Here is a 15,426-nt window from a genome sequence, read left to right as displayed (position 1 = left end):
GCCAGCTGTGCACGAGTGTGCTGCCCTACATTTTGCAGGTAGAGGCACTGAGTTTGCACTGGTGAAGGGACCTGCACATGTCACACAGCTACGGTGGCACAGCAAGGACTTGAACCTCAGCCTCTGACGGAGCACTAGGTAAACTGGAAACTGTTGCTGAGTAACGGAATCTACACAGTTCTCTTTCCACTGGGCCCTGCTCCTCCCCAAGTTTAAACACTAGGCCTAGCAATGAGCTCACTCATCTTGGGGTCCCTGTCTCCATGCCTTTGACACAGTGTTCCTCTCTCTGGGGCACCTTCCTTCCTTCCTTCCTGCCCTGGCCCAGCAACAATGTCTTATCTTCCAGGAAATTCTGATTGGAGTCCCCCTCCTAGGGGCTGCCGTTCAGGCCTCTGGGGCTGCACCGACTTCTGGGCACTTTAATTGCAGCTGGACACAGTTCCTAGGTGCTGCTGGAGGCCAGGAACCACATCACTGGACTTTGTCTTGTACCTAATGGACAGTTCAAAGATGCTTCAGAGCTTCCTGAAGACCAGTGATTCTTGAACTCTTTGGATTACAGATTCCTTTGAGAATCTGATGAAAACTATGAATCCTCTGGTCCAGCTAAGCATCCAAGTGAGGAGGGAGGTGAGACAGGTAATGAGAGAGGGCTGTACGCAGGGCAGATCTCTAGCCAGACTGATGCTTTTGGAAGGGATTTCACATCATGGGGAGAGAGAGCTTTCATTTCTAATAGAGCCCCACTCTAACACCTCCCCCTGGACAGGACAGGACAGGACAGAACAGAAGGCCGCTGGAGTCCCTGGCCACATTTCTCCGTTCAAAGGCTCAGCTGGCAGATTCCGGGGAGGCGCCCCTAGCCAGGCCCTCCCGGGCTGCGGCCGCATGTGCTGCCCCACCTGCCGGGTGAGAAGCAAGCAGAGAGGCGGGGAGAAGGTCTGCTTGGGGGTCACGCTCTCAAGTCCCTTCTCAGACTCATTGCTACTCAACTTTCTTTTTTCTCCAACTCAGTAAATCTTCTATTATTCTCCAAGTTGATATAGTAAGCTGTGTCATTTTGAGAAGAAATACACAATGGTTTATTAGAGGAATCATGGATCTCCTCATTCATGCTTAGAAAAAATTTATTACAATGTAAGAAAGTCTGAATAGCACGAATTTATTATAATGATTTAACACTCCTGCACTTGAGTTAAAAATGCCCCTCCATAAATAACTGTCCCTGGAAAACATAGCAAATTTACACAGTTTACCATTCCTCAGTGTTATATAAATCCAGCAAGCTTAAATCACTTCCAGCCGGGAAGGCGAACACCACCCACTGGGGCTGAAGCTCATCCTGTCTCAACTGGCAGCCACAAGAGGCAGGAGAGCAAACTCGCCTTCCTACAGCCCCTCCTCTCAGCACCAGACAAGCCCACCGCAGAGCTTAAAGTGGCTCAAGTAGGGGGAAGAGAGGGACAAAGAGGGGGAAAACCAGAGTTTATAACTGCTGCACAGGTGAAGGACAGTGGGCCCTGGGCATCCCCGCAGCCGTCAGGCCGTGGGCCGCGGTCTGCATGCCGGTGCCAGCGCGGTGCCTGCCAAGGCTGCCAGCCGTCGGCTGCAAAGGAGGGGGCGGGAGAGGCCAGTGCCACACGCTGTCCAGACTTCAGCCGGAGCCTGGTCTTCTGGACAATCACCTCTTCAGCTCCTCACAAACGCAGCCCTGCGCTTCCCTCCTGGGCCTCTGGTTCCTCCTGTTCCAAGGAGCCCCTCTCAGAGCCTCCTCGGGCCCCACTGGCCGCCCTGCCTGCCCTACTTTCATGGACCCTTTGGCCTCATCATTCTGGCTTTCCTCTGGGCTAGTTTCCAGGGCTAGGTCAGCATGCCAGGCCCCAAACTTGTAAGGTAGGGATATCATCTCCATTTTTGAAAATAATTTTCTAAGTTATTATATCTGAGGCCTAGTGGATATGAGTAACTTGCTTAAATGTACACAGCTCACAAATGGTAAAGCTGGGTTGATTCCAAGGTCAATATATGCTGTATTTAGACACTTAACATTCTAATAGGGAGGACAGACAGCGCACGAAACAGCACAGCACAGTTTGAGGTGGGCCGTCACAGAAGGCTCTACAGGGTATTGTTGGAGGCCAGAGAAGAGTTGATACTGATGCCTGGGGGGAGGGGGGCGGTGAGGAAAACATGGCAGCGGTGACACTGCAGCCAGGCTCTGGGAAGATTCACCCCCAAGGAAGGGCCTGCAAAAGCCACGCAGGCAGGAAAGAGCGGCGCGCCTTCAGGAGGTGTGAAGGCTGTGAGGTGCAAGGGGAGCAGAATGAAGGGAGGGAGGTGAGGAGGGTGGGGATGTGGGCCAGGCGCCCGGAGCCTGGGACGCCCCTCTCAGGGGTGTGCTCCTTGCCCGAAAGCACTGCCGAGTCCTTGGATTTTAGGCAGGGAAGTTACAAATCTCAGATTTGTTTCAGAAAGAGAAGCCTAGTCAGTGCGGGGACGCAGTGGAGGCGTCCCAAGCCCCACTCCCCCCGAGGCCTCTCAGCACGGTCCTCTCTTCCTCCTGAGGGAGTTGCAAGCAGCCTGGAATAGTGTCAGGAGTGCTGGACTTTGGAAACACGGCTCTGTTTCATTTCTTCCCTCCCTGGCTCCCTTCCTCCCATGCACCTTACCTATCCACCTGGGTGATACACAATGAATGAGAGCCTGCAATGTGCCAGGAACCATGCTAAGCTCTGGGGAGTTAGTGATAAATGAGACTGACAACTTAGTCTGACTGTATGGTCTAAAGGAGGAATCAGATATATAGGTAAACCTAGCACAGTAAATGTTACTGTGTGCAAAGGGATAAAGGATGCGCAAAGGGCTAAAAGAGCTCACGAGACAGTCAGGAAACGAACATTACAGTGCCTTCAGGAACTAAGAGAAGCTCATGGTGGTTGGAGGACAGAAGTCAAGAGAAAGAAAGAGCAGGAAAAAGGAGCTGGAGGTCTCCAGACTGCAGTGGAGCCTTGTGCACTGCGCTCAGAAGTCCAAGCTCTCTCTTTTTTTTTTTTTTTTTTGCGGTACGCGGGCCTCTCACTGTTGTGGCCTCTCCCGTTGCGGAGCACAGGCTCCGGACGCGCAGGCTCAGCGGCCATGGCTCACGGGCCCAGCAGCTCCGCGGCATGTGGGATCCTCCCAGACCAGGGCACGAACCCGCGTCCCCTGCATCGGCAGGCGGACTCTCAACCACTGCGCCACCAGGGAAGCCCTCCAAGCTCTCTCTTAAGGGCAATAGGAAACTATCTAACACGTTAAGCTGGGGTGTGACATAACGATGACCCTGGTAGTTTTCTGGAGAATGGTAATAACAGGTAACCCATATTCAGTGCTGATTTATTCTCTGCTGAGCACTCTTCACACATTGGTTCATTTAACCTTCACAGTAACCCTGTGAGGTAGGTTCTGTTATGGTCTCCACTTAAAGCTAAGAGTGAGGCAGAGAGAGGTGAAGTCGCATACTGAAGGATGAATCCAGGGCACCTGACAGGAAGGCCAGTGAAGAGACTGTTGTACTAGAGAAGCGTCAGCAGAGAGAGAGAGAGAGAGAGCAGTGGGCAGGCTGAGAAGTAGGAGGACGTGGTGCTACTTGGAGACTGAGGGTAGGAGGGCGGAAGGAGTGAGAAATGACCCTCCCAAACCCCAGTTTCTGAGTCTGAATTCCATCCATTTGGAATGGTCTAGCAGACGACCTTGGTTAAGTCTTGGTTAAGTCTTTCATTATTGGTGCCAAAGGTATCACCCTCAAATTTTAGGTGTGCATCGACGTATGCCTAGCCTCATTCCATGAAGGATTTGAGGTGGCTCACAAGAAAAACCCCATATGATGAAATGATTTCTTTTAAGTATGAAAAGAGGCCCCATCTCATAAGGACTGAATAAGACACACAGGGCCAGCCCAGGGTCTGGTGCCCAGTTAGTGCTTTGTGAGTTTCTGATGTTTTCCTGGCACCCAGCGGCCTCTACTCACATGCCTGACAGGGTCTGGGTTTCCATCCTTCTTTCCTGGTTCTTTCTGTCCCTCCCACACCATCACCCTACAGTGACGTTATTTTTCTTCCCCATCTCTATTTCTTCCTATCCATGGCTTTGTTCTCCCCTTTGTTTGTTGAAAGTAGCCCCTGATTTTTGCATCTCCAAGGAGCCCCTTTGATGATACCCCCATGTACCCCACGTTGGGAAACAATCTGTTTCCTGAAATGAATATATAGATTTATCTGCCCATGTTTATTAAGCACAGATTAGCGTGTTGCGCATATAGATATGCCAACAAATCAGAGGTGACCCCCCTGCCCCAATAACTGAGGTCATCACGACTTGATAGAGTGATTTCCAGTTGAATATAAAGAAGTAATGTTACAGTTGGCCTGTGCAGCTCTTCTCCACAGACCCGCAAGGTTTCCATCAGTCTTTCTAAAATCATGAAAACTGCTCACGGATTACTGGTAACCCCTGTGGCGACCAGGCTGGGAATCAAGGGGAGGCCCCCACCAAGTTGGGAAAGTGCCCTGTAGCCAGCCCGAACTTTCACGTCCATCAGCCATTCTGGTCTCGCCTTCCTTTCACAGGCTGATTTCTAAGATGAGCGGCCCTGGACTCACTCTCCCCAACACCTTGCAGAATGGCTTCACCCAAGCCCAGTTTGGAGCCATAGTGATCAGGTGTTTGCTCTTGACTTTCCAGCACTCCTTGGCCGGCCAGCAACCAACGCCCATGGACACTTCTTTTGTGATAGCTTTATGAGATCTAATTCACATACCATACAATGTACCAATTTGAAGGGTACAGTTCAGTGGTCTTTAGTATATTCACAGTTATGCAACCATCACCACAATCAAGGAGAAACCCCATACTCTTTAGCACTCACTCTCCATTACCTCTATTTACCCCTGCCCTAGGCAACCATTAATAGACTCTCTGTCCCTGTAGATGTGCCTATCTGGACATTTCATATAAATGAAATCCTACCATGTGTGGTCTTTTGCGAGTGGCTTCTTTCACTTAGCATAATTCATGTTGTAGGACGTATTTCATTCCCTTTTATGGCCAAATATTCCACTATGTCTATATGCCACATTTTGTTTATCCATTAATCAGCTAATAGACATTTGGGTTGTTTCTACCTTTTGGTTATTATGAGTAATGCTGCTATGAATATCCATGCAAAAGTTTTTGTGTGGACATATACTTTTATTTCTCTTGGGTATTCACCTATGAGTGAAATTGCTGGTCATATGGTAACTTTATGTTTAACTTTTTGAGGAAATTACAGACTGTTTTCCAAGGCAGCTGTAGCATTTCACATTCCCACCAGCAGGGTATGAGGGTTCATGGACATTTCTTACTTTCCTTTAAGATCTTCCCCTTTGACACTACTGGGGTTTAGCACCTTATCAACCCTCCTGTCTAGTGCTTCCGTGAAGGGAGCTCCACTGGAGCAATTTCTGACTTCTTTCCGCATCCCCTGCTCATCACTCCCTCCTCGATGCTCTATTATTTATCTTTTCAGCCAGTGGCAATCTGACTTTTGGTGCACATTCTCAACTGAAGCAAGGCTGATCTAAGTGCTGCATTCGAGGTCTTTCTTTCCAACTCAGTCCCGGGCATGTGATGTGGATCCTAGGTTGTCTGATCTGCAGCCCCTAACTCTCCTTTGGGTGGGTCGTCATAAGGTCTGCACTTGGGAGGAGGTATTAGCAAGCCTGATGGTAGTGGCATATCAACTCTACACCCTTCTATCCAGTCCTACAGATGGGGGTGGCAATCTCTCAACACCTCACCTGACCTGTGGCAATAGCTTCGTAACAATTGGTGTCTCTGCCTAAAGTGCCACCCGCTTAGGCTAGAGGAAGCCTTGTACAGTAGAAAGAGCACAGCTGTGGAACTAGACAGCTCGTCTCCAGGCCACTTACTAGCTCTGCCATTTAGCAGCTGAGGCCCAACACCTAACCTCTCCAAGATCAATTTCCTTATCTCTTACAGGGGGATACTATCACCTATGTTTTGGGGTTGCTGTGTGGATTAAATGAAATAAGGTATCTATGGACCTTGCTCAACACTTAGTAGGCACACAGTAGATGTTTCCTTCCAACCTTATCCCATCCCCTCTGATAGAGCCGGACACTACTGCAAGGTAGATATTTCTAAACAAGTCATTCCAAGATAGTTTATGGATTTTGTTGCTCGAAGGATGGAACTCCACTGCCTGACATTTAACATTCTTCACAATTTGGGCCCAGCATATTTCTCTCAGTGTAGGTCGATGCCTTCTCTCTGGAACCTCACCTACTAGCTGTGATCTCCTCAGCATTCTTTCAAAACACATCTTGAGCTTTCTTGCCAATGAACACTCAACTTCTGCACCTTCCCACCCCCCAAGTCCCTCCCCACTCTCCATCCATCTTAGATACTCTGGCAAAGCCTAGGTCAAATCTCCCTCCTTTTACCCCTTCTCCCACAAATCCTAAGTAAACTCAGCCCAGCAATTGGCTCTCTGAAACCATAGTGTTTACAGCTTCCTACCAGTTGCTGGAAGACATACTGTGATGGCTTTTGTTTTATTATTGTTAAAAATTTAAAGTACGAAGCTTTGTCTTCTTCTATCTAGTCTGTAAGTTAACTGAGACATAAATGATAATAATGATAGCTACCATTAGTGGAACACTTTGTATGTGCCAGGTACTATTCCTAGGCCCTTCACATACATTATTTCACTGAATTTCACCCTTACAACCATCCTATGATGTATGCGTTATCATCCCAATTTTACAGATTAAGAAATTTAGGTTTAGTGTGGTTAATATATTGCCTAAGATGATTCAGCTAGGAAGCAGTGTAACTGAGATTTGTATAAGGTCTACTGAGTTCCACAGCTTGTGCTGTTAACCTCTTCCTTAGTGGGATCAACAACATCTAACACTGGGCCCAGGGAGCCACTCAGCTGGCCAAGAGCACTGATGAAGACAAGCCTTGGGTTCTGGCAAGTCATGGTCAAAGTGGTCGCCCCATTGGCAACATATGATATAGGTCATTCCTACTGGTTTTACTAGCCACCTCCCCTGCCAATTGAAGGTGGGCCTCACCCTCATTGTAGCCACTGTCTTTTCAGAACAAGTCTTAACTAGGGCTGTAACAGCCTTTATTATTTAGAGAAGACAGTGATGTCCATTATGCCACCTGGAGAGATTTATCTTTTTCCCAGGGGTATTTCTTGAGATAGCCTTCCCATGGCCTCTACCTCCACAAACAGAAAGAAGTTCCAGATGGTGGCACTTGAGGGTTACTGACCTAAAACCCCCCTGAGGAATGGACATGCTGCATTTTTGCCCCCTTGGCCCAAGTGGTTTGTGAGAGCTCACTTCTAACAGATGGTGGTAGAATGTTCAGTCCTAGTTGAGATTCTTAAAAATGTTCATCTTGGAATACCAGATCAAGGTAGTGATGTCCTGCAGTGGGGAGGATACCAGCTTGGCAGCCAGACTGGCCACTGACAGGATGCAAGAGCTCACCTTTCTCTGAACTTTCTTCATCTGTAAAATGAAAGTGATGGATTCTATGGGCTCTAAGGTCCAATCCAGCCACAGAATTCTGTGACTCTGGAAGGTGATGGCAGGGGCGGGGGGTAAGGAGTGGAGGTAGAAAAGGCCCTGAGCATTTTCTAGGTGCTCACTCAATTCTGAGTGTGCCTGTGGTGGAGGTGGATGGGAGGGAGAATAGCTATGGAGCTGAAGCCTGAGAGGGTAGAAAATCCCAGTTCTAAATGGAACAATGGAGTCCAAGGGGCTCAGGAACAATCCACTTTGAATAGCAACTCTGAGAAACTCTGAGGAACTGTGTAGATGGCTACTCATTTATGAAACTGGCTCTCTAGCTGCCAGGTTATTCTTCCTCTGAGGACCAGGGTGTCACCCTCACCCTACTCATCTCTAGCTTTGTTCCTAGACTCAAGGGTTATCTTATTACAATCGGGGCAACGATTACTTTGCTCATTTTCAGCTTGGGAGCCAGTTGAGTGATGATTTTGTCCTTGCCACCTCTGTCTCTGAGGGGAGCTGCAAAGCCTCCTGGTTCAGGGGAAGGTGTCAGGCTGACTGGGGGAGCAGGGGCAGGATAGAGTCTCTGGCTGTCTTGGTTGAATCCACAGAACTGGCTGTCTTGGTGATCTCTGAACTGGGCATTTCAGGTACCCAAGCCCTCGCCTATGTTCTACCAGCACCGAAAGCCAACTAGGCAGCACTATTTTTCTTGTGTCAAAGTGCCAAGACATTTCTTTGCTAAGCAGTTTTGGGGAAAAGCACAAAGAAGGGACTCAAAGGTGTGCACAGATGGAACCTCCCATTCTAGTGACCACACAACCTAGAGGAGGCCTGGTGTTCATGTGATGGGAGGGAAAACCTGTAGGATGTGGCAAACTACTTCCTTTCTTTCAACTGACCATTCCTGTTTTTTTTTTAACAAATACTAAGAGAAATAACATTTTGATAACCTGAGGCTCTTCTCTTGCTTTCAAGCTATACTCCACTTATCCGATGGGGGATGTTCAAGGAACAATTCAATATCAACACCACATGGGGACAATAGCCACTGAGATGTTGGCTATGACGGCAGACTTCGTCCAGCTCTGTTCCTTTAGGCCTGTCCCCTCCCCAGAGTCTGACCAGCAAATAACTCATGTGAACAATGGTACTGAAAAGAGCGCCGAGTGGAAGGAACGGCTCTGGGGGAGGAGAGAGCCCCTCCCTCCCCGTGACATTCGGGGTGCTCTGGACAAGTCTCCCCATGGAGGTCAGGTTTGTAAACACAAATGTGCCTCCTGGAAGGGTGGCTGTCAGAGAAAGCTTCTCCTTGACTGACTCTTGTCTTCTAAATCAAGCACTTTGGGCCCTACTTAAGGAGCTTCCATGGGCATTTGTCCTGACCCGTTTTGTAAACACTGGTTGGTCTTTCTCTCCCAGAACAGTGGGGAGCAGGGTAGGCAATGTGGTAACACTACCTGCAGCATCGCCAACACGTGTCCAGTCTTGCTTTGGGGAAATGGCTGGAGGCTGGGCAAGCGCATTACAGCCAGTCACTGTTGGGAGTGCTTAACAGGGAGGAAAGGCAGATTCCTGTGTGCCAGGCCCTCTCCCTTGGTAGATTAGTCTGCAATTAGGTCAAGCCTCTAGGCTCTACAAAAGCCTCGAGGCTCTACAACAACCTTTTCATACATATATATATAGATTTCAAAGTGAGACACAGATTAAAATGTTAACATATATTGTTCAATTCATAATGAAGATGTTAGACTAGACACAAATTCACATCCTATTGCCCTGACGACCAGGAAATGCCTACAGGATAGAGAAAGGCAACTGGCGGGGGCGGGGAATGTGGCATATGAAAAATAGGTTGATTGATGCTCTGCTGAAAATCCATCTTTGCTCTTCCAATTTGCTCATTCAGGAGAGGTAAAGAAGCAATTAAACTCCATTTTGTGGCTTGTGACACCCCCCCAAAGCCTTTAGTTTAGGTCCTGTTTATGACTGTTCTAAAGGCAAACAAGCTTCTTGAAGAAATCACAATCCTTTTCTTGGTCTTTCTGGCATCCTCTTACTCCAGAGAGCAGTAAGGACACTGGTGTCCAGAATAGGAAAGTGTGGTTATGGATGATCCGAGGGAGCTGGGTGTACTTAAGGTGGTCATGACACGTGGGGCAAGGAAAAGATAGCTCTGGAAACCTAACTTTAACTGAGAAAATGGTCAAGGGCTCTCTGTTTGTTTTCACCCAGTTTTTGGCCACACCAAAGAAAGCTCTATATTCCAAAGGCTTCTGGAATGGGATGAAACTGATTCAGTTACTTTCTTAGGGGTGAACTTTAAGAGGAAATTGTAATCTGCAATAATTTTCAACCTTTCAACTGAATGACTACAACTGGTTTGTCCCGACCTGATATTTACCTCAGATTAAGAATATGGTATTGGTAGGCTATATTCTTCTCTCCTCCAAAGAACAAAAAGACTCAAGTGAAGGAAGGTTGGGCGGAGGTGACAGGGCCTCGGTCTGAAGAGACAATGAGATTTGGATTTACCCAGACAAGGAAGTTGCTCCAGAAGGCTTTGGTAGCCTGAAATAATCTAGTTGGGTTTTTTTTTTTTTTTTTTGCGGTATGCGGGCCTCTCACTGTTGTGGCCTCTCCCGTTGTGGAGCACAGGATCCGGACACACAGGCTCAGCAGCCATGGCTCACGGGCCTAGCTGCTCCACGGCATGTGGGATCTTCCCGGACCAGGGCATGAACCCATGTCCCCTGCATCGGCAGGCGGACTCTCAACCACTGTGCCACCAGGGAAGCCCTGAAATAATCTAGTTTTGATAAAGACTTCAGGGAAGCCATGCAGTCTCACTAAGTGCAGGCTGCCCTGCATGGTCTGACATTAGCTACCAATAATGACTGACAGGCTTAGTCTCAGTTCAGGCCAGGGGTTGGTGAAAGGGAGAGAGAAAAAAGCAACACGCTCCATACCAATTAAAGTCATCAAGTAATGCATATCTTCCCCTGGCTTCCAATGACTGGAGAGTTTTTTTTTTTTTTTTTTTTTTTTTTTTCTTTTGCGGTACGCGGGCTTCTCACTGTTGTGGCCTCTCCCGTTGCGGCGCACAGGCTCCGGACGCGCAGGCTCAGCGGCCATGGCTCACAGGCGCAGCCGCTCCGCGGCATGTGGGATCCTCCCAAACTGGGGCACGAACCCGTGTCCCCTGCATCGGCAGGCGGACTCTCAACCACTTGCGCCACCAGGGAAGCCCAGGGAGAGTTTTAAACTCACTGGCTCCACCAGGCTCATCATACTGCCCATAAGCTTGGGAGGCCACTAGAGTCCACTGTAAGCTGAGGGACCCATCTCAAGAGCTCTGCCGAACAGGAGAGCAGAGAGAGTACGTCTTGAGTGTACTTCTTCCACAGGCTTTCTCTGTGAGGCCCAGTGGGAGAAAGGGGGAGACTCTGCGTGGGGTGGTGGAACATTATGAGCAGAGCACGTGCAAGGCCTGGTCAGTTGGGGCCTTGACTCCACATGGGGAGAGAGGGGAGGCCAGGGGAAGTCTGTCAGCCTGTAGCAGCTGATGGGAAGTTCACCAGGGTGAATAAAACAGACACTTGGGGCAAGGAAAAATACTGAGAGAGTGCTCTTATTTATCCTGGGAAATGGCCGACCATAGGACAAGCATTTCAGGCCAGTGCCTCCCTTAGGGCAGTACTCGCTTGTGTAATCTAATGCTGGTTTCTAAGGGTTGGGAGGGCCTCGCTCTAGCTCATTAAGCCCTTTTGGTTATAGGGTGGGCAGCAGCCAGGCTGATGACTGCTGAGACTGACTCACAGTTGGCCCTCAGTGTTGCTTATGATGGGAGGGGCACCACCAACTCTAACCTCAGAATTAACTGACTGACTTAGAAAGAGGTAGGTGGTAAGAAAACAGGGTGGAGAGGTAAAAGGGTCTATCTTTCTGAAATTGCTTATGTTACAAAGGGGCTACGTTTAAACTAGAGGGATCTCTCAATGGAAAGGTTTTCCTTATGTACAAAAGAGAGCCAACCTTTTCCAGCAAAATACTGAGAAGGAAACACTCTTGAATGAGGCTGAGTATGCAAAAGCCTCTGCCATGCAGAAAGTGTCCTATGTTAATGTTCTAATCTCTGCTTGGCATAGAAAAGCTACTGTCCTCCATCCCCGATCCGTCCTTAATGTGTTATCTACTGATTGGTCTGATCAGAAACACCCTGGGTGGTTAGAATGATTTCTATATTCGACACGTAACAGGATGCTAGTGAGATAGGTCCCTCCCTGTGAAAGGAGAGACACAATTACATTGCAGTCAAATAATTTAAAATCCCGGATCAGTATATAAAAACACCCACTCATTTCTGACGGAAATTTTGCAGCATGTGCTTCAGTGTCAAATGAAAAAGATATCTTCCAGAATTTGATCCTCCTCCAGGTCTTCAGGGGTCCTGCCTGCCCTGGTCTTGTTCCAGGTTGACTTTAGAGGACTGAGTAGGCAAGTACTGTGATGCCATGACCCAGCTTCTCTGGAGCGATGGGGCCGCGGTTTGGTAGCAGTCTTGGGACTCAGAGATTGAACCAAATCCAATAGAGATGTCTCATACCTGTTAACACATACAACCCAGACAGAAAATGATCAGATCAGTAAAACATTAAAATCCAAAAAGCCCACAGAGATGGGCTGCCCAGGGTAAGAATCAGATCACAGATCACAACATACGCAGGAGGGCCTTCTAGGGGAACTTTAGGGAAGGTAAACACCAGAGGGGCTCTGCTGTCTGTCTGTCTCTAAGCTCTTCTTTTCTGCTGACTACTAACATTCTTTTCTAACCCGTGAAGACAGACCGTGGAGTGGAGTGGGCAAAGTAATCATGAAAACAATAACAATATTAGTAGCAACGTTTATCGCAGGCTTACTAAAGCATCAGGCACTGTTCTCAATGCTTTACATGTATCTCACTTTCATTTAACCCTCTACATAATCCTATGAGGTAGGTCCTGTATACTCTGATCCCCATTATATACACGAAGAAAGCAAGGCTCAGAGAAGTAACTCATCTAGCAAGAAGACACTGCATGGCAGGGTCAGGATTTGAACCCAGGTCATTTGCTTCCAGCCCTTGTACACAGGACACTATGCTGCCTCTCAACTTCTTTGCAGCCAGACAGACTTGGTTGAAATCTCTGCTCTACCACGTGCAAGCTCTGTGACTTAGGGAAAGTTATTCAGTCTCTCAGTTCAGTTTGTCATGCGTAAGGGATCAACAGAAATCCTGTTAGGATTAAATTAATGAGTTGGTATAAATTAACATATGATAAGTACTCAAACGAAATGAACCACCATCAACCACAACAAAGACCGGTTTTCATGCAAAGAAGGTGATGTTGTGTATATGGTGGGATTGGAAGGGAGTCCTCTATGATGAGCTCCTTCAGGAAATCCAAACAATTGATTCCAACAAGTACTGCTCCCACTTAGACCGACCGAAAGCAGCACTCGACAAAAAGTGTCCGGAATGAGTCAACAGAAGTTGCATAATCTTCCATCAGGATAACGCAAGACTGCATGTTTCTTTGAAGACCAGGCAAAAACTGCTACAGCTTGGCTGGGAAGTTCTGATTCATTCGTCGTAATGGAAAATATTTCAATTCCCTGGAAGACTGTAAGAGGCACCTTGGAAGAGTTCTATGCTCAAAAAGATAAAAAGTTTTGGGAAGATGGAATTATGAAGTTGCCTGAAAAATGGCAGAAGGTAATGGAACAAAAGGGTAAATACGTTGTTCAATAAAGTTCTTGGTGAAAATGAAAAATGTGTCTTTTATCTTTACTTAAAAACCAAAAGCACTTTTTGGCCAACCCAATAAAATGTGATGGGACAAGGGAGCATGTGTGTGAACAGAGGAGATATGCCAGGCATGTATATGTGGGTTCTGGCCCATAGCACAGTGTGTATGCCAAACAGTTGGCTGTCTGTTTGGTATGCACATTCATGCCAGAATCAGTCTGGGGTGGTGCAGGGCCCCAGATTAGTGATGGTGATGGTGGCAGAAGCAGCAGTGGTGGTGGCAGTCGTGGGAGGCTGGCTTGCCTATCTTCCCAGAGCTCATCCCCAAGGCAAAAATATTAGCTCTCTGGCCTGATCACTGGGATAAGAACTGCTAGTGTTTAGGCAATAAACATCAATAAATTATAACAAAATAAAAGCATACGCATGGACATTGTAATATAGCATATCAAAGAGATATCAGAAATCTTCAAAGAGTTTAGAATCTCTGGTTTTAAAAACTGCTGCAATATTGCAAAGCAAATATCCACAGGCTGAGAAACAGAAATTAAATATAAAGATTGTTGCATTTGATGGAAAAGAACATTGTTTTTATATGCAGCTTCAAATGAACCAATTAATGAGGAATACAGTTTTAAAATTAATTTTTTCTTTGTAATTTAAGATACAGTAATAGAAAGCATAATAGGCGTTTTGAATTACCTACAAACCATTAGGTGACTTTCGGTTTCTCATATGACCTCTACAAGTTACAGAAAATGCCAGAGAAAACATTAAAATGGCATTGTATAAATTTAAATTTATATACATACATGAAACTATGTGTATGAAGAGTTAAATCTTTAAAAAAAATTGTTCCATAAAAACCATCAGTTCTAGATACACTAAAATATACTAATTATATTTGTATAATATACAAAATATACTATTTATATTTGAAATAATTTATCAGAAATCTATCCAAATGTCACAGCTTATAAAATATCCTTAACAGTTCCAGTGTCAGTTGCCTCAGCAGAAAGATCTTTCTCAAAATTAAAAATTACCAAAATTTATGTGTGATGTTTCATTTGCTAAGAGCAACTAATCTGATTTTAAGTATATCACTTAAAATAAAGTTGCTAAAAGTATAAACTTTGATAATCTAATAAATGAATTTGAAAAAACATGAACCAGAAAAATCTTATGATCAACCAAGTTATCACATTAATAAAGTATTATTATTTATTATATTATATAAAATTATAACATCAAAAATATTTTTTTGCTATCTGCGGGTTTATATTACTCATGTATCACCTGTTATTTTATAAATTTCTTCTTAAAGGAAAATGCTTTGTAGTTTAGTCCCTTTAACTGCATTTTTCATCCTACCTTTTGAAGAAGGGATTTTCATATTGCACTGGTCTTGTAAGTTATGTAGCTGACCCTGCCCTTAAGTCCCAGGCAAGACCTTGAAATGAAACAATTTCAAGGTCCAGTGCGTAAGCTGCACTGGATGAAAAGCTAAACATGATGCAGGAGCTTTCCCTTCCCACTCTCTTTTTTCACCTTTGGTGATTTCAGTAGACCTCTCCCGATTACCCTCCTCTTCTCTTACCTTTTAAATGATGGAATGTCCCAGGGCTTAATCTTTAGTTCTCACGTTTTAGGTAATTCCATTCATTCTCATGGCTTTTAATAACAGCAATATGTTAATGACTCCTAAATGTATAGCTCTAACATCAACCTCGCTCTCGAGGTCCAGACTCATACACCCAACTGTTGCCTGATATCTCCACTTGGATGTGTGATAGACATCTCAAACTATCTAAAACAGAACTATTATTTTTTTTTTCTCTAAATCCCACTCCTCTCCATCAACGCAGCTGCTCAGGGTTGCCAAAACCCTGCCGGTATGCTTGATTCCTACCTCTGGGCCTGTGTGTGTGTTGAATCCTCTGCTTAGGATGCTCTTCTCTCAGATCTTATTTGCTTTTCTCTTTCAACAGTTACAAGAGTAGGGTCATTATTTTGTTTATGTTATTATCTCCAGTGCCAAGAATGGTACCTGACCCAAGGTAG

The 15,426-nt window shown here is 46.2% G+C and overlaps 1 protein-coding gene across 2 annotated transcripts in view; it reads right to left on the bottom strand.

Moving 5' to 3' along the window:
• Positions 1-9,280: 9,280 nt before the first annotated feature.
• Positions 9,281-15,426, bottom strand: part of KIAA1328 — a 399,857-nt gene continuing 393,711 nt past the window's right edge. For both annotated transcript variants that reach the window (XM_081252539.1, XM_081252540.1), the window contains one exon: positions 9,281-12,180. In XM_081252539.1, the coding sequence (XP_081108665.1) occupies positions 11,970-12,180 (211 nt within the window). In that variant the 3' untranslated portion in view covers positions 9,281-11,969. The remainder of the gene's footprint in view (positions 12,181-15,426) is intronic.

The sequence above is a fragment of the Mesoplodon bidens genome (genome assembly GCF_964165515.1).
Source record: "Mesoplodon bidens genome assembly, chromosome: 13".
In the NCBI taxonomy this organism is placed as follows: Eukaryota; Metazoa; Chordata; class Mammalia; order Artiodactyla; family Ziphiidae; genus Mesoplodon; species Mesoplodon bidens.
Note: the sequence above shows the minus strand (reverse complement) of the source record. Positions and strands in the feature narration are given on the sequence as shown.